The sequence below is a fragment of the Leopardus geoffroyi genome, chromosome A1 (assembly GCF_018350155.1).
Source record: "Leopardus geoffroyi isolate Oge1 chromosome A1, O.geoffroyi_Oge1_pat1.0, whole genome shotgun sequence".
Lineage (NCBI taxonomy): Eukaryota > Metazoa > Chordata > Mammalia > Carnivora > Felidae > Leopardus > Leopardus geoffroyi.
Genome location: NC_059326.1, coordinates 79,139,184 through 79,154,513, shown reverse-complemented (window position 1 = coordinate 79,154,513; position 15,330 = coordinate 79,139,184). Strand labels below are relative to the sequence as shown.

Below are 15,330 nucleotides of genomic sequence, written 5' to 3'. Positions count from 1 at the left end.
CAGCCCATGGCCTTGGCAGGCCCTGGACTTAGTCTCCCCACAATCTTTGGAGGCAGTCAGAAGTCCCTCCCGGCTTCTGAGTTGCCTTCTGGGGACGAGGAAAGTGCCCTGGACATCCCTCAGAGAAAAGTCTAGAATGTCGGCCTCCTGGCTTGGCCTCTATACATTCCATACCGCCTTCCTCAGTGTCTTCCCAGGATCTCACTGTCTTAATAGTTTCCTAGTGTTTTTAATCAGATTAAACAACAAAGAAAGTTTTGGCCAGCTTTTCTGCATGTTCTCAGGAAAAGATTGGTATGAATCTTCCCAAGATTCAAGTGGCTTTGTCTAAGCCACTATTTTGGATACACACAGTCTAGCCAAGTTCTAGATGATGCATTCATTGATACACTCCAATTAAATGCTTAAGGCCTGTTTGGTGTTTACCATGACTTCAATATTATTTCCCTTCACACCATTCAGAGATGAGAAGAAAAAGTATGTTTTTTTTTTTTTAAATTAAAACTATTGTTAAAGCACCTATCTCCTCCTTTGGTCCTGTATAATCTCATTTTATATTGGTTCCCACATATGAGATACTCTGTAACAATCTCTGAAAAGTCAACTAACACCAAATGCAACTGTAATTCTTTAACCTAACCAATAAAATGCTACAATACACCCTACAGTAAAGTTTATGATCTATGTTCCAGTTTTTAAGCCTACTTCATTTTTATGTCTCAAATCCATTCTCCCTAGAAAGTTGATAGAGCTTAATACTTTCATCTATTTACTTCCGAGTTTAAAAAGCACTTACCATTTGAGACAGAATTCCCATTTTCAGCCGTGATAGCACTTGAGAGGGAATTAGATAATTGAATTCCATGGTTATTTGCATTTCTATCTTGAGTCTCGGATACAATTTCTGCTCTACCAGGATCATCTCGGCCAGTTAGGTTCATGTTAGTCTCAAAACCTAAAACAAATTTCGGAAAGGATTATTCTTTACTGATAAAATGGACCGAATAATTTAATAAAATAGTAGAAGAAAATAATAAAACTTATCAAGTGAAACCTTAATTGTATGGTAAATTCATAATCACCGTTAATTAACTTTACGGCCTACAAAATATTCACCGAATTTTGCCACAACACTCTAACACATCATAGGAAATATTAAGTGGTGATAATGAATTTCATGATTTGTTATTTTCAAGCATATCTATACAGAAAGTTTGATGTCGTAGTCTAATAAACTGTCACTGTAGCCCTGTGTGTCTTGAGAGCACTATTTCCTAAAAGAAGCATGGAAATAAATTCAGAAGTTTTCTCAATTATTAAATTAAGCAGAGCTGAGCCAACCCTCTAGGTTGCAAAAAATCACAAATATATTTTCGGCATCATTACAAAATTAGTTATTATCCATTTAGGAAGATTAAATTTTACAACCCCACTTCTGGATTCTGTACACTAACCACATTACCTAATTGTTCACTGTCCGTCCCCTATCGGGGGCTTGGAGAGCTATGAACATGGAAACTGTTGTCCATATTAGGCCAAAGAGCCAAACGAAGATTTTTTTTAATTACGTAGGAATAATAAAGTAAAACACAGCAAGTGCCATAGACCAGAGCATGTCAAGCAAGCACAATTGTCCACCACGGGGTCAGGTGTGGCCCTCGCCATCTCCCATTCCCCCAATTGGGACCCCTCTGTTGGACTGGCCAGGTGAGCCATGATTGGCTCTTGCTTCCCCAGGGACCTCAAAAAGCTCCAACGTACTGGGGGATTTTTGTTCACCCCAGAATAAGCATGCGGCTTCTGATCTTTGTTTGCTGGGACACAGTGGATTGTGATTGCTGTTAGGTTGGCCTTTCTCAAGTTTTAGGCTAACAAATTACTCTAAAGGGATAAAAAGCATAATTCGCTTTATTATACTTTACATGTGGCAGAACAGGTCATCTCCAGTGATCCCAAAGGAGGGAGGGAGGAAGGGAAGAAGGAAGGATGGGGGGAGGGAGAAAAGGAAGGAGGGAGAAGGATGGAGGGAGGGAGGAAGGATGGAAGGAGGGAGGGAAAGAAAAAGGGAGAAGGCCAGCAGTCCAGAGCTGTGCCTCCAGGCTGTACCTGCCATGACCCTTTTTAACTCTTCCCTCTAGACATGATCTCCCCTTGCCCTTGACCTTACATTCAAGGGGCGCTGCATATCCAGGCATATCCAGAGCTCCTTACTGACCCGTGTTTCTGTGCTTTGCTGTATGCACTCCCTGGACCTAGAGCACCCAGTCCTCACCAGCCCTGCCTATTCCTGCCCACCAGTGGGACTCCTGGTCAGAGGACCCACAGTGACCTGTCATTTACAAGTGGCGTCTGGCCCCAAAGCACAGAGAGGAGCTAGGTCTGCCCAGATGGGAAGGGGTTTTTAGGTAGCAAATGCTGGATGAAGGCAAAATGGACAGAGCTTTGAAAACCGTGCAGGGGAGTTGAGATTCCAGGGACCGAGGGAGCCACTGCAGCTCCTGACAGGTCGCATTTAGGAACCAGGCAGAAAGGCTTTGGCCCAGCCAGTGTGCATAAGAACAGTGGTGAACGTGAGGTCCGGGGGTCAGAACCATGTGAGGTCGCGACAATGAGCAGTTATCTGTTGACAAGCTGGCACTAAATGAGTATCTATTTCATTCGGTTGACTGTAGTTTGCCATTTAAAAAAATCTGAAAGTCAGTAAAACTGGTTTGGATTTAAAGCCATCTCCAGGGTGCCTGGGTGGCTCAGTCAGTTGAGCATCTGACTTCGGCTCAGGTCACGATCTTGTGGACTGAGGTCGAGCCCTGCGTCGGGCTCTGTGCTGACAGCTCGGAGCCTGGAGCCTGCTTCGGATTCTGTGTCTCCCTCTCTCTCTCTCTGCCCCTCCCCTGCTTGAGCTCTGTCTCTCAAAAATAAATAAATGTTAAAAAAAATTTTAAAGCCATCTCAAGACATATTTATCTGCCTCTCTTCAAGCTGTTTTTTTTTTTTGTTTTTTTTTTTCATTTTTTAATTCACTTGCCTGCTGAATGCCTACTAGGCGACACTCTTCGGATGCTCCAGATGCGATTATGATGCTCACCTCCCAGTAGGACAACCAAGAAGTAAACAAACGAGCGGATCATTAAAAGTGGCAGCCTCCAGGCTGGGTACAAAGCTGAAGGGCAGCGGGGGTGAGAGTCACTGTGTCAGGCAGTTTGGTCAGGGAAGCATATTTAGGGGGTCGCACTGGGGCTCAGAGAAGGAGGGAAAAAAGTGACTGTGGAGAAAGACGATGTCCCACGCGCATGAACACGTAAGGCAGGAACCAGGGTGTAGGGTCCTAATGGGTTGGGCATGTGAAAGGAAGGGGCAGGTGGGACCGGGGACAGGCATATGGCCCGGGGCCTGGGAGGCCACCGCAGGAAGGAGCTTACGAAGGGTGTGAGCCAGAAAGCCCCTCACTGGGTAACTCGGGACAGTCCCCTTCCATCTGGCGGGACAAAACTCAACCCTCCAAGATACTGCTTACGCTCTTGGTACCAACGCTCAATGCCAGTTTCCCTCATAACTGATTCCCAGCTCGTAAACAACCCACGTATTTGTAGTCAACACCTCCCATTTTGCTATGAGTGTTTTAAAAATATTTCCAGTCAGGTTAAACTGTAGCCAAGGACTGATTTTAAATTTGTCCTACACGTGAGGCTGGGATCCTTACATGACCTACTAAAATTTTCTTTATAGTTTTACCTTAAAAGCATATGTCTACCCAAGGATGGCTTTGGACTGGAAAGAGGACTTAAGTCCTTCTTCATGTAAAAAGCAAGCACTCACGGCCAATCTGATGGTGATCGTTCACTTTGCTCTGACAAGAATTACCATGGCCTGGGGGTTTATGCTGGGCCACCGCTCTGCTAGAGGTGACATCTGGTTTTTCTGATTCTGAGCAGCTGTCTCTTCCACGCCCGTTTTCGAGATGAGCTCACTGAGGTTTGGGGAGGTTACCCACACGCAAACCTTTCTCAATTAGTAGGTGTTGCAGCCGGGTTCAGACCGGGGCGGGCCGGCTCCGCCATCTACCCACATTCACTCCTCCGCTTGGCCCTTGTATGCAAAGTCTTCCATCATTTCATTTGCTGATCGAAAGGATAAGGCAGATGTTTTCCTGTGGCTTTACTGGATCACCGTGCCTCGGTGGTAATGAACTGGGAACCGTAGGGTAAGCATTATATTCCAGCCACTGCAAGAGTTGCAACATCGATATAGATGTCTCCACTTTGGCGTTATCCAATATTCATTAATATTAATTGCGGGGATGGTTCTTGGCTTACTAAATTCTGTGTCAGCCTCTGCTCATAAACGCCTTTGCTCCAAGTTAAATCCAAACACGCAAAGACGTCTGTGCCCCAACTTGTTAATGCCTGACTCAACTACAGTGAGGGTCAAACGCAGAAACGCTCAACACTTTGATTTTGCTGTAAAGGGGCAGTTCGGTACACGAGTGGTTACAACATTCCTCATGGAGAGTGTGCCTGGACCCTGCACTTAGGCAGTGAAGGAACTCCAGCAGCGAAAAATCAAGAGGACACCGGCATGAAGCCTGGAGAAGCCTTACGTATAATTGTGCAAATATGAGTGCATCCTTTAGGGAGAATTCTAAGAGGAATCATCCAGAGCAAACCAAGCCGCGAAGCCTGTTCACGCCTCCAAGCGGTGGCCGCTGGGGTTTTGAGGGTGAAGAAAAGGCGGTCACAGTCACAGCAAAAGAAAATATCTGAGACTCTCAGGAAATCTAAGCAAACAAATACAGGAGTGTGTGCTGTAAAATCCTGTATCACGATTCGAGGTATGTCTGAATCACTTTTGTATCTGCGCGTGTTGTGTAATCAGTGGTTTATGCAATGCAGTGGCACCTCTGGTTGGCTGCTTCACCACACGAGTTAATTTGAATACCTGTGCTGTTTTCTCCCAGCCTGTAAACAGGACTGCTCTGTGACCCCTGCCTGGTGCTGTTGTTACAGGTACGGGAGAAATGAATCACCCTGGGATCTGACTCAAAGATAAAGCCTTGGCCTTTCCACTGGGATACGATTGTTAAACACAAGCATGCAACGTGGACACAGTTGAGTTGAATCTTAATCTAGGGGGAGAGTTCTAGCAAATCTCAGAAAACAGAAATTCAGTTTTGCTGTGTTCATTTTTATGTAACGAAAATATCACACTGGGTGGGTGTGATCCTTTGAACATTGGGTTTCAAGAGAAGGTGATATTGCCCACCAGGAGACACGTGGCAGTGTCTGGAGACGTTTCTAGTCCTCGCACTGGAGAAGGGGGTGGCTGCTGGTATCTAGTGGGTAGAGGTCAGCGATGCTGCAACGCCCCCAGCAATGCACAGCCAGCCAGCCCACCCCCGCGGTGAGGAATGGTCCTGCCCAGGATGTCCGTGGGGCTGAGGCTGAGAAGCCTAGGTCAGACGGTGCCATTTGCCCAGTCGAGTCTGTCCACTCATTTCTTATTTCATTTAGATTGAGATCCAATGGCTTCCTGTGGCTGAGACCATCCACCACCTGATTCCCGGCTCATCCTGGACCTCATTTCCAACTACGCCCTTGCCACTTACGCCTGGGGCCCCTCTGCTAACGTGTCCCCCTGTCCGGAGAGAGCATGGACGGAGCTCTGTGTGTAGCTTAGGTTCTGCTCAAATCTGCCCTGAGCAGACAGGCTTTCTGGACCACCTTCTAGAAGATAGCACCTCTCTCCGCCTCAGGTCAGTTTCTTTCCTTACTCCTGGTTTTAGGGCCCTGGGCGGTCCTTCTCATGGCAGGCACCTTCCACTCGATCATTTGTTTTCTGCCTGCCCCTTGTGGAGTGCAAGTATGGGAACAGAGTATGTGCTCGATAAAATATTTGCTGAAAGAAAGAAAAAATAGATGGGGCGCCCGGGTGGCTCAGACGGGTAAGCGTCTGACTTTGGCTCAGGTTGTAACCACACGGTTCGTGGGTTTGAGCCCCGAGTCGGGCTCTGTGCTGATGGCTCGGAGCCTGGAGCCTGCTTCGGATTCTGTGTCTCCCTCCCTCTCTCTCTGCCCTTCCCCTGCTCGCACTCTGTCTCTCAAAATAAATAAACGTTAAAATTTTTTTTTAAAAAAAAAGAAAGAAAAAATAGAATAAAGAATAAACGAATTGCTATGACAAAATTGCTATAGAGACTTTGTTTTCTAAAAGGAAACTACGTGTTGTGTAATTGGAAGAACTGACAAAGTTACTGGCTGAAGAATTCATGTGAACGATGAGGGGAAAAAGTCAGGAACAGTTTCTCCTCGTTCATAAGAGATTACTGGAATCGTGAAAAGACTTCCACTGTTTTTACACATTTGAGTTCTAATCTCTACTTATTTAAAATTACGAGGTGAAGAAAATTTCACGTTGTGCGAGGGGGACGTTTTCTCCATATTCAAAGGGCCAGAGCTGGTTGTTTTCCACCTGCTTGTTAACTTGAGTGGAGGACAGGGCTTTGGGATCTTTGAAATCTGTTCCTGACCCACAGTAAGCATTCAGGTTTCTCCTACTGTGCTACCAATCAGCAAGGTTTATGCGTGGTCAGGTTTTTAAGACCTTAGTTTACATGGTTTTAGGAACTTTAATGTCAGAGAACTGCAAAGAGTATGACAGATGTTGGCTCTGGAATCTTGGTGCCTGGACAGGGGCAGAGGGGGGTTGACCAGGAGTCTCCGCCGTGAGGGTCCCAGACTCACACTCACTTGCAAAGGCCAAGTCGGAAACCCAAGGGTCAGTCGGTCAATGTGTATAGTTATCACCTGCATGAGACAGCTTTGCTTTATTTCCTCATTTTAAATAAACCTTCAATTCACTCCCTAAATTGTTGTCATTTTTATTCTTTTTCTTTTTAAAAAATTTTTTTAGTGCTTATTTATTTTTGAGAGAGAGAGAGAGAAAGAGAGAGACAGAGTGTGATCGGAGGAGGGGCAGAGAGAGAGGGAGACACAGAATCCGAAGCAGGCTCCAGGCTCCAAGCCGTCAGCACAGAGCCCGACACTGGGCTCGAACTCGTCAACTGTGAGATCGTGACCTGAGCTGAAGTCAGACACTCAACCGAGCCACCAGGCGCCCCATCATTTTTATTCTTTTTCTTAAAGACATCTCCACACCTGTCCCCCACCATGGTATAATCTTCAATGTCTGGAAAAAACGACTGTCTGGAAAGCCTTTCTGCCCACAGACGAGGGGAAAGGAGGGGAAGGAGGAGAGAAGAGAGAGGAGAGGGGAAGGGCAGAGAGAACTGGGCATAAGTTTGCAACTTACGCACCGTCACCAGAGTGGGGTCTAGCACATTCTTAGGTAAGGAAGGGCATAACATAAAGACTGTATTTGGGGGGGGGGAGGGGCAGAGGGAGGAAGAGAGAATCTTAAGCTGTCTCCACGCTCAGCACAGAGCCCAACACCAGGCTTGATCCCATGACCCTGGGATCATGACTGGAGCCAAAATTGAGAGCCGGACCGTCAATGGACTGAGCCATCCAGGTGCACCAAGACTGTAATTTTTAAATGTTATTAATCTAGCAAAAATGTGTCCAGCTGGATGAGGCTGGAGGAAAGTTCAGAGAGAAGAGCACAGAGCATTTAGGCTTGGGCAGGGTCAGAAGGACCAGCTGGGCAGGGAGGTCTGAGTTACAGGTCCCTTGGAGCTGAGGGACCTCAGTAAGTCAGCACCAGCCGAGGTGAGTGGACACAGGACAAGTCTGGGGCTGTGCACGTCGACCTTCAAGGGACAGCCACATGCCCAAGGCCTAAACAGAGTGGCAATGATTTGAAGCAGAGCATTTATTAGGACTGAGAAGACCGTGTGTGGGAGAGACTCCAGCATCCCTCAGCAGGGAGGGTCTCTTGCAGGAGAGCGATGCCACCCCCCCCCCCATGGGCAGCAGAAGGTGAGGCCCAGTGACGGTGGACACAAGCAGGCAGGTGTGGGTTGGGAGACAGGGCGGAGGGACAAAGGGGGGCTGAGGGCACCCATGCCACTGAAAGGTCGTACAGAACAAGTAAGGAATGAGGCACGGTGTGTTTCTTTAAGATGAATGCTAAGCACGTCATTTCGTTCTTAGTTACCTGAACTCGAGATAATTTTAGAGTGTATTTTGGAAACATAGGAGACAGGATCCAGGTTTCAGTAACGCAGGAGAGAAAAACAAACTATAGCTGTTTGACTGATTTAATACCGAGAGTGCTATGCAAGGCAGGAAAAATGTGAAAATACATTTTCAACTCATTACTCATGCTGGCTGGGATTCATTCCGCAACTCTATAGGAAAATTCCTCTTCTAGAAAGGCTATGCGCAAAGGGAATGTGCTTGCTTTTTCCTCTTTGGCATTAAGGAAAGGTACAAACGGCGAGAGACGTGGCTGGCATAGTCCTGCTACTTCTCGAGTTCTCGTTCCTAAAATTTAGGAGTTACGGCTGGACTGTGCTTACAGATACACATAGATGGTGTGTAATTAAATTTGGATGGGATCACTTAGCCCAAGTCGGCATCTAGTTTGTATTACAAGGAACAATGTCTTTTACGCCTCTGATTTTTCTAAAATCTTAGAGGAAGAAATACAAATAAGGGTTTAGCACTCCCAAATTGCCCTGCGTTCTGCTATAACAAGTTTCTAGGAAGTGAATTAAACTCTAAAAAAAAAAAAAAAATACACGATAGCACAACCCAAACATATGGCTTATTGCCTCAGAGAAAGACAAATGTCAAGTGTAAGGATTCCCACAGACAGTGTCTGATCCTAACCTCAAATAAGCAGACAGACCTCATGTGCAGGCTTGCATAACGAGACAGGAGATGTATGCAGACTGGGGTCTTCCCTACAGGGGGTGCGTCTGCTCACACTGAGGGGTGCACGCTCAGTCTCTATAGCTTTTGTACAGCACAGGTGTAACGGACCCTAAGCCATGTGAATCTGACTTTATTGCCCCTTTGCTCATATTTGCAGAAAGGTGTCAAGGGAGGGCTGCAGGGTCTAAAAGTATCAGGGCACTGGAGACGGAAAACCGGATTCCCATGCGATTACCCTTGGGACGCACCTGCGTCCCACAATCCAGTTGTATTTCCATAGGAACTTGATTGCTTAGGAAAACAGAAAACAAAAAATAGAGCACTGTAGCAGTTGCAAAGGCTGCGTGGGTTGAGAAAACATAATTTCCTGACGCTACTGATCTTAAAAGGCTAACTCCGGCCCCCAGTGCACCTTCCTACTCTTTAACAACCCTTATGAAATCGCCATTCTTGAGTAGATCAAAATCCCCCCTTGAACTTGTGTTTTAAGCATTCTTCTGTGCCAGCAAGTGCCACAGACACTGACCCTCTAGGCTAAGTAGGTTGGAATGGCAATGCTTCCTCGTCCCCCGCTCCGAACTCCTGCCACCCTCTCCCCTGCTAAGTGCAAGGAGGGGGTTGCACTAGAAAACACCAACTGAGTCAGGAAATAGAGTGATATCTTCAACAACATATGTGCTGAGCCGGGGAAGAATAGTAAAGCTAAAAAATGCCTGTGGGTATAAATAGGGCTTTTAGAACCCAGAAATGCACAGAAAATTATGTCGTGCCAATTTTCCTTTAAATTTAACTAGCTGGATCCTTTTGTGCCCATCTATCCATTCTGTCCCTGCCATAATGGGAAACAAATCACGCCAATCCCTTCCCTTTCCGTGTGCTTGGGTAGCTCGCCTCTCCTATAATTAGCTGAATATGCAACATCTAAACAACACGCTGGCCTGGCCCGGAGACCCATTCCTCATGTGTAATTTCATAGGTCATGCGGTTATTTATATTGGTGTTATTTTTACATTTCCCAAGTGCCAGGTGGTAATGTAAATCCAGGAGTCATGGAATGCAGCTCTGTGGGCCCTGGCAGGGGGGGCGCTTTGGTTTAGGGAAATGGGTCCCCCTCACTTTCCAAGGCGAGGAGGATAATAGTCTGCTCTTTTATCAGGAACATGTAGTATTTGTGACACCCGTGGGGCATCGCGTGATGGTACACAGAGGAGTCCCATGCCCTTCTACCAGCACACGCATCCTTTCTTACGTCAATGCCCATCCCTGGATCCGATAGAACCTCGGAGGGCATTTATTTAATTTTTGTGAGAACTGTATGGAGTCTATTTTGTCCTCCCGGTATTTGGTCGCCTTTATATGTAGCTAGTAATAGAGCCCTTCTTGGATCTTTAATAGATAATCTGCTTTAAGAATAAGTACTTTGGGGGCACCTGGGTGGCTCAGTAGGTTAAGCGTCCAACTCTTGATCTGGGCTCAGGTCATCATCTCACGGTCTGTGGGATGGAGCCCTGCGTCGGGCTCTGTGCTGACAGCACGGAGTCTTCTTGGGATTCTCTGTCTCTCTCTTTCTCTGCCCGTTCCCCACTTGCTCTCTATCTCTCTCTCAAAATAAATAAATAAGCATTAAAAAGAAGTTCATATACATAAAAAAAGGGTAACAGCTTTGGTCCTTAAGAATAATATAATCTATGTTCCTCCATTTCAGGGACATTGGCTCACATTCCAGTCCTACCCTGATGTTCCGAGCCCTCCAGCCAGCCCTGATCTCCACCACATAGACTTAAGCATGACTAGAGGTTTACTGATCCACATGCCTGTCATTCCGGACAGGAGAGCTCTCTACTTGCGGACATTAATTTCAACTGTGTGACTGCGGCAGGTGAGAGAGAACCAATAAAATCAGCAAGAGTTAAAAAAAAAAAAATCGCAGTGATGTATGCTGAGTCTTTTCAAACTCCTTGTTCAGGAGTAATCACAAAATTTGCCCACCTCAACTAGTTGGCACGGGCCAACACCAACCGAATAAGCACAAGCCATTTACCTCAAGCCTGCTGTGTCAACATCTAACCGAGAAGAAACTGGACAGGCCTGGGGCCAGGACACCCAAGGCGGGATGGGGCGGGTGCTGGGCTTGGGGACCCCACAGGCCCTGAATGACAGTCACTTCCAACAGAGATATTTCAATATTTTAACAACAGCAAGGTGGCACCGTGCTCGTCTCTTGAGGAACAGCCCCACCTGCCCACATTGGCTGGTTGGCATTGCTAATTCCTTAGGCCTCTAAAATCATGTGCGCCTGTGCTTGGATTTCCCTTGAGCCGCCACAGTGACATGTCACAGTGTAGATGTCAGTTACTCAGAGGGAGGACACTGGGACCCTGTAGGGCAAGGCTGCCCCTGTGTCTCCAATGGGTTCTCCTTTCTTCCAGGAGAGCAGGAAGAAACCACCAAATGGCCGGTTGGCAGGTGGGATCCCCTTTCCGCATGCCCCACAACTAAGCATTTCTCATGAATCCTTGCTAAAGTTATATGTTTACATTTACATGAATATAGAGGAATCAGAGAGAGAGACATCTATCCTACCCACATGGCCTCGTGTAGGTACCCCCAAACCTAACTTGACCATGTCACCATGCCCTTGTATAAAACCCTATGACCATAGTGCACGACAGAGCACAGACTGGCCCCTAGCATGAGGGCTGGGGTCCACCTGTCCTGGAGCTCCCTCTCCTCATGTTTGGTCTAACACCTTCCCCCCACTCCTGTCCCTCCATATAAACCCCACCTTCTAGACCAGGGCTCCAAAAGACATATTTACAGGTTGGGAAATCAACTTAATGGGTCATGGTAAGCACCTAAAGATGAAGAAGAATGGAATGAACTGAATAAAAATGCTGCAATGCACACGCATGGAGGGGAAGTGGCGTTCTGTGACACCCAAATGGTGTTTTCACACAAGCCGTTTCCCACCGCCTGGATCCATTGGATTTTTCATGTTTCCCTGCTGTCTGCTGCTTCTGAACAGTCGCCACATTTGACCTGAAAACTCCATACAACTTAGTACAATGCCTGACACAAAACAGATCCTCAATGCATTTTTTAAATAAATGAACAAAACTTGGGGCAAATGGCAATACAAAATATCATTGCCAGTTTAATCATCTTGCCCGGTGTTAGTGTGTAATTTTTTTTTTTTTTTTTTTAGTGCCTGAAAAGAACTGCATGTTTTGGGGCCATGTCATAGAATTATTTTGTTACCTGAATTAAAAAAAAAAAAAAAAAAAAAAAAAAGGACATTTCTCCTAAAATCATTACAAAGGGTTCCTAGGACAGATTCAATCCTCACAGCAATGAAAATGCTCTCTGACTAGCAGCTGGACCACATCTCTGGGTTTTCTAACGACCATCAGATTAAAAAGACATTTTTATGATCCCTCATCACCATACATAAGCCCAGCGCCTCTTGTGTTGTGCTGCTCTTTAGTCTCTGTAAATTAGGCACGATTTCAAGGATCGGTAAACGAACGGAGACCCCTGCACATCACCACTGCACCAGTGAAATTAATGTTAACAATTAGAGTTCTACTGTCTTGTATGACACATAAGTGATTCAATCAGCCTCTAGTTGGGCTAAGGTTTATGTGGACACGAGGGGTGGCCCGAAGGCGCTCGAACAGCATGGTAACATCGGAAGGCGAGCCAATGTCTGGGAAATGGAGCATCGTAGACTATTTTTTTCCTTAAGGATTGCAGTCGTTATTTTGAAAGCAATTTATCCATTAAAAAATCTGAGAAGGACTCCATCACCGGATATATGTAAAGGTACCGAAATACCGAGAGACGAAACAGAGTCAATGCAATTCTCATGAAAATAAAATACATTAAAAAATACTCTTTTGCTGCACAGTGTCTTGGGGCTGGGCGCTGGCTGAGTACCTAAGAAAGGACGTGGGAGGGGGCTCCCCCATATCACAGCAGTTGTTTGCACATTGCTGCGTCCCCTCCATTCTGCTGCGAAAACCAGCCTACCTCCATCCAACCAGTGATCTCACCTGAGAACAAGATCAGGTAAACGTAGCTCCAGTGAACGGACCTGGCGTGACGTCAGAAGGTAATTTAAAAGCTGGGAACTCAGCTTCACTTTCTGGTAACATGGAGATGCCTTTTTGGGGATCCTAGTTTTCCCCCGATGCTTTGTCTTCATCTTCTCTCTCAGACTTACTTCTTCCTGGATTGTCCATCTTTCCACATCAAAGAATAGTAAGACCAAAATCCAAAACATGCACATTTGCCTGGGAAATTCCCTCACGTACCCACTGTGTATACGTCAGCTCTCTGATTCTTTAAAAGGAAACTTTCCTTGGCAAAATTAGGTTTGGTGATGAGCTAGACTTTTGGGTGTGAGGAAGCTGTTTTGTAGGTTTCTCAGCAATTCCGGGGAATGCACCAATTCTCAGGCATCATGGTACAGGGCGGGTTTTACTGTAAAGCTGTGTAATGTCAGATGCAGCTCATGCCTGCCATTGTCTGGGCCCTGCATCCTTGAGGACCTAGTCACCTGAGTGCAGACCAAAAGAAATGAGATTGTTGTTTACTGTCTTATTACAATTACCATGTGTGACTGCAATAGGCCAGTGATTGCAAATGTACAGAGGACGGGTATGAACGTTACAGATTTCAAGGAGAAACCAGAAAAAGATGGAAGTAAAGCCAGAGCAGAAAGCACCCCGTGAAGCTTCGCACACAGCGGATGCCAGGTGACCGTTGTGGACCCATGGAACCGAGCGCTGGATAAAGTGATATTGGATAGAGCCGGCTTTCAGGTAGTGTGAGATTTTCTAGGCTAATCTGAGGATTAATCATAAAAATGATTCAAGTCGGCATAAAGGACCTGAACGCTGGTAGGCAATTAAGAAATAGGTTTTCCTCTGCCAACACTCTTAAGGAGAGAGAGACCATGGCATCGATCCAGCCCGTCTTTAGGAAAACATTCCATGCACCGTGTCACTTTTAAGCATTTCTTCACAGAAGGAAGAAAACCCCAGGATGTTGTATTATGTGGCAATAATGAGATGCAGATTGTCAGGAAGGTCTTTATTAACTTGCTTAAGGAGAGCTGCTGAGAGCCTCCGAAGATAAAGCCCTGGGCTTCTCTTTGGAGCCCCCAGTGGGAGTTTAATTCACAATCCAGTAGAGAGACCCACAATTCACAATAGCTGCTTGCTTTAACGGGTTGATAGCATGAAAAATATTTACTGGTTATGAAAGATAATCCACTTCTGAAAAGACGACCTCTTTTTTTTTTTTTTTCTTCAGAATTCCAGGTACAATAGATTCTTCTCCCGCTGACAGTGCATCACAGAACATCCCAGTGGTGATGGCTGCTCAGCTGCCTTTGGCTCATTGCAGAAGTGACGAGCTATTCATGCAAGATACATGTCTCTGGGAAGACTGGTGGCTACAGACCCACAGCCAATATGTTCAGGTAATTTCCCATGATTCCCACTACTCAAAGGTAACTTCTTGATTGGGTTGATCTACATATTTAATTGCCACACCTCTCTTCTTGGTTTTGCTACCGGGTTTCAAAGGATAACGAAACACCACGGTCTAGTGAGCATACCATGGCTGTGAGATCTGTGAGCTTAATATTTCCCCAACAAATCCTTACTGAGGGGCCCTGAATGGAGGCCTGATGCTAGATTTTTGTCCAGACCTATTTCTAACTTCCGGCCATTACCTTCACCTGTTTCTAGGTTGCCATAATTCAGAAACTACTGAATTGCTGCTGCTTGTTTTCATTTCTTTTGTCTAGAACGGCACCAAGAGGCGAGTGATGGAGGCTTTTCTGGGTGCCTTTCTCCTATCCCAATCATGGGGGCAGCTGAAAAAAAATCACCGGAAAGGAAAAGTATTCCCGTCTCTTTTCCTGGTCATGAGTTCCTGTGTAACTTTCAAAAGTAATTATCCTCTCGGATGGGGACTCCGCATCTTTTCAAAATCTCAATTGGTTTTCGAGGCTGACAATGGCCTCACAGAACAGAAATAGAAATCTCTCCCTGGTTTTGGAGAAAGGAGCCTTGTTTGATTCCTGACACTGGGGCCCGTTAGTTCCTGTGATTATGGGAGAATCACTTAATCCCTCCAGGTCTCGGATTGCTCATTAGCAGAGGGGAATGCTGACACCTGCTTCACTGGCCTCACACAGGGCTGAGGATCTGGGGACAGAGGAGACTGTGCGTGCTCGGGGCAACAGGAAAGAACCATCCACAAACATTGGCTATTAATATTATTAGCAGAATACCATTAACAGATGTTCCACAGCATTTCTGAGTATTTCCAGTTACACGAGGTCACATGCCCATACCTAGAACTGCTATTACCCGTCTGGTTCGTTTCCCTCCCCTGGCTCTTTGCACTCTTGTGGGGAAGATCCTAAGCATTCCTGCTGAACTGCCACGTGACCAAGAGAGATGATGGAGACCGTTCAGGACCTTGT

At 46.1% G+C, this 15,330-nt stretch overlaps 1 protein-coding gene and 1 long non-coding RNA gene across 4 annotated transcripts in view; one reads left to right on the top strand and one right to left on the bottom strand.

Moving 5' to 3' along the window:
* MYO16 (myosin XVI) overlaps positions 1–15,330 on the bottom strand; it is a 607,799-nt gene that overhangs the window by 43,828 nt on the left and 548,641 nt on the right. For all 3 annotated transcript variants that reach the window (XM_045481946.1, XM_045481930.1, XM_045481937.1), the window contains exon 33: positions 797–955. In XM_045481946.1, coding sequence (XP_045337902.1) covers positions 797–955 — 159 coding nt within the window. The remainder of the gene's footprint in view (positions 1–796; positions 956–15,330) is intronic.
* On the top strand, positions 3,681–10,762 carry LOC123599716. Its single transcript, XR_006713271.1, has 3 exons — positions 3,681–5,104; positions 5,508–5,749; positions 10,537–10,762. It is a non-coding gene; the product is annotated as an uncharacterized LOC123599716 (long non-coding RNA).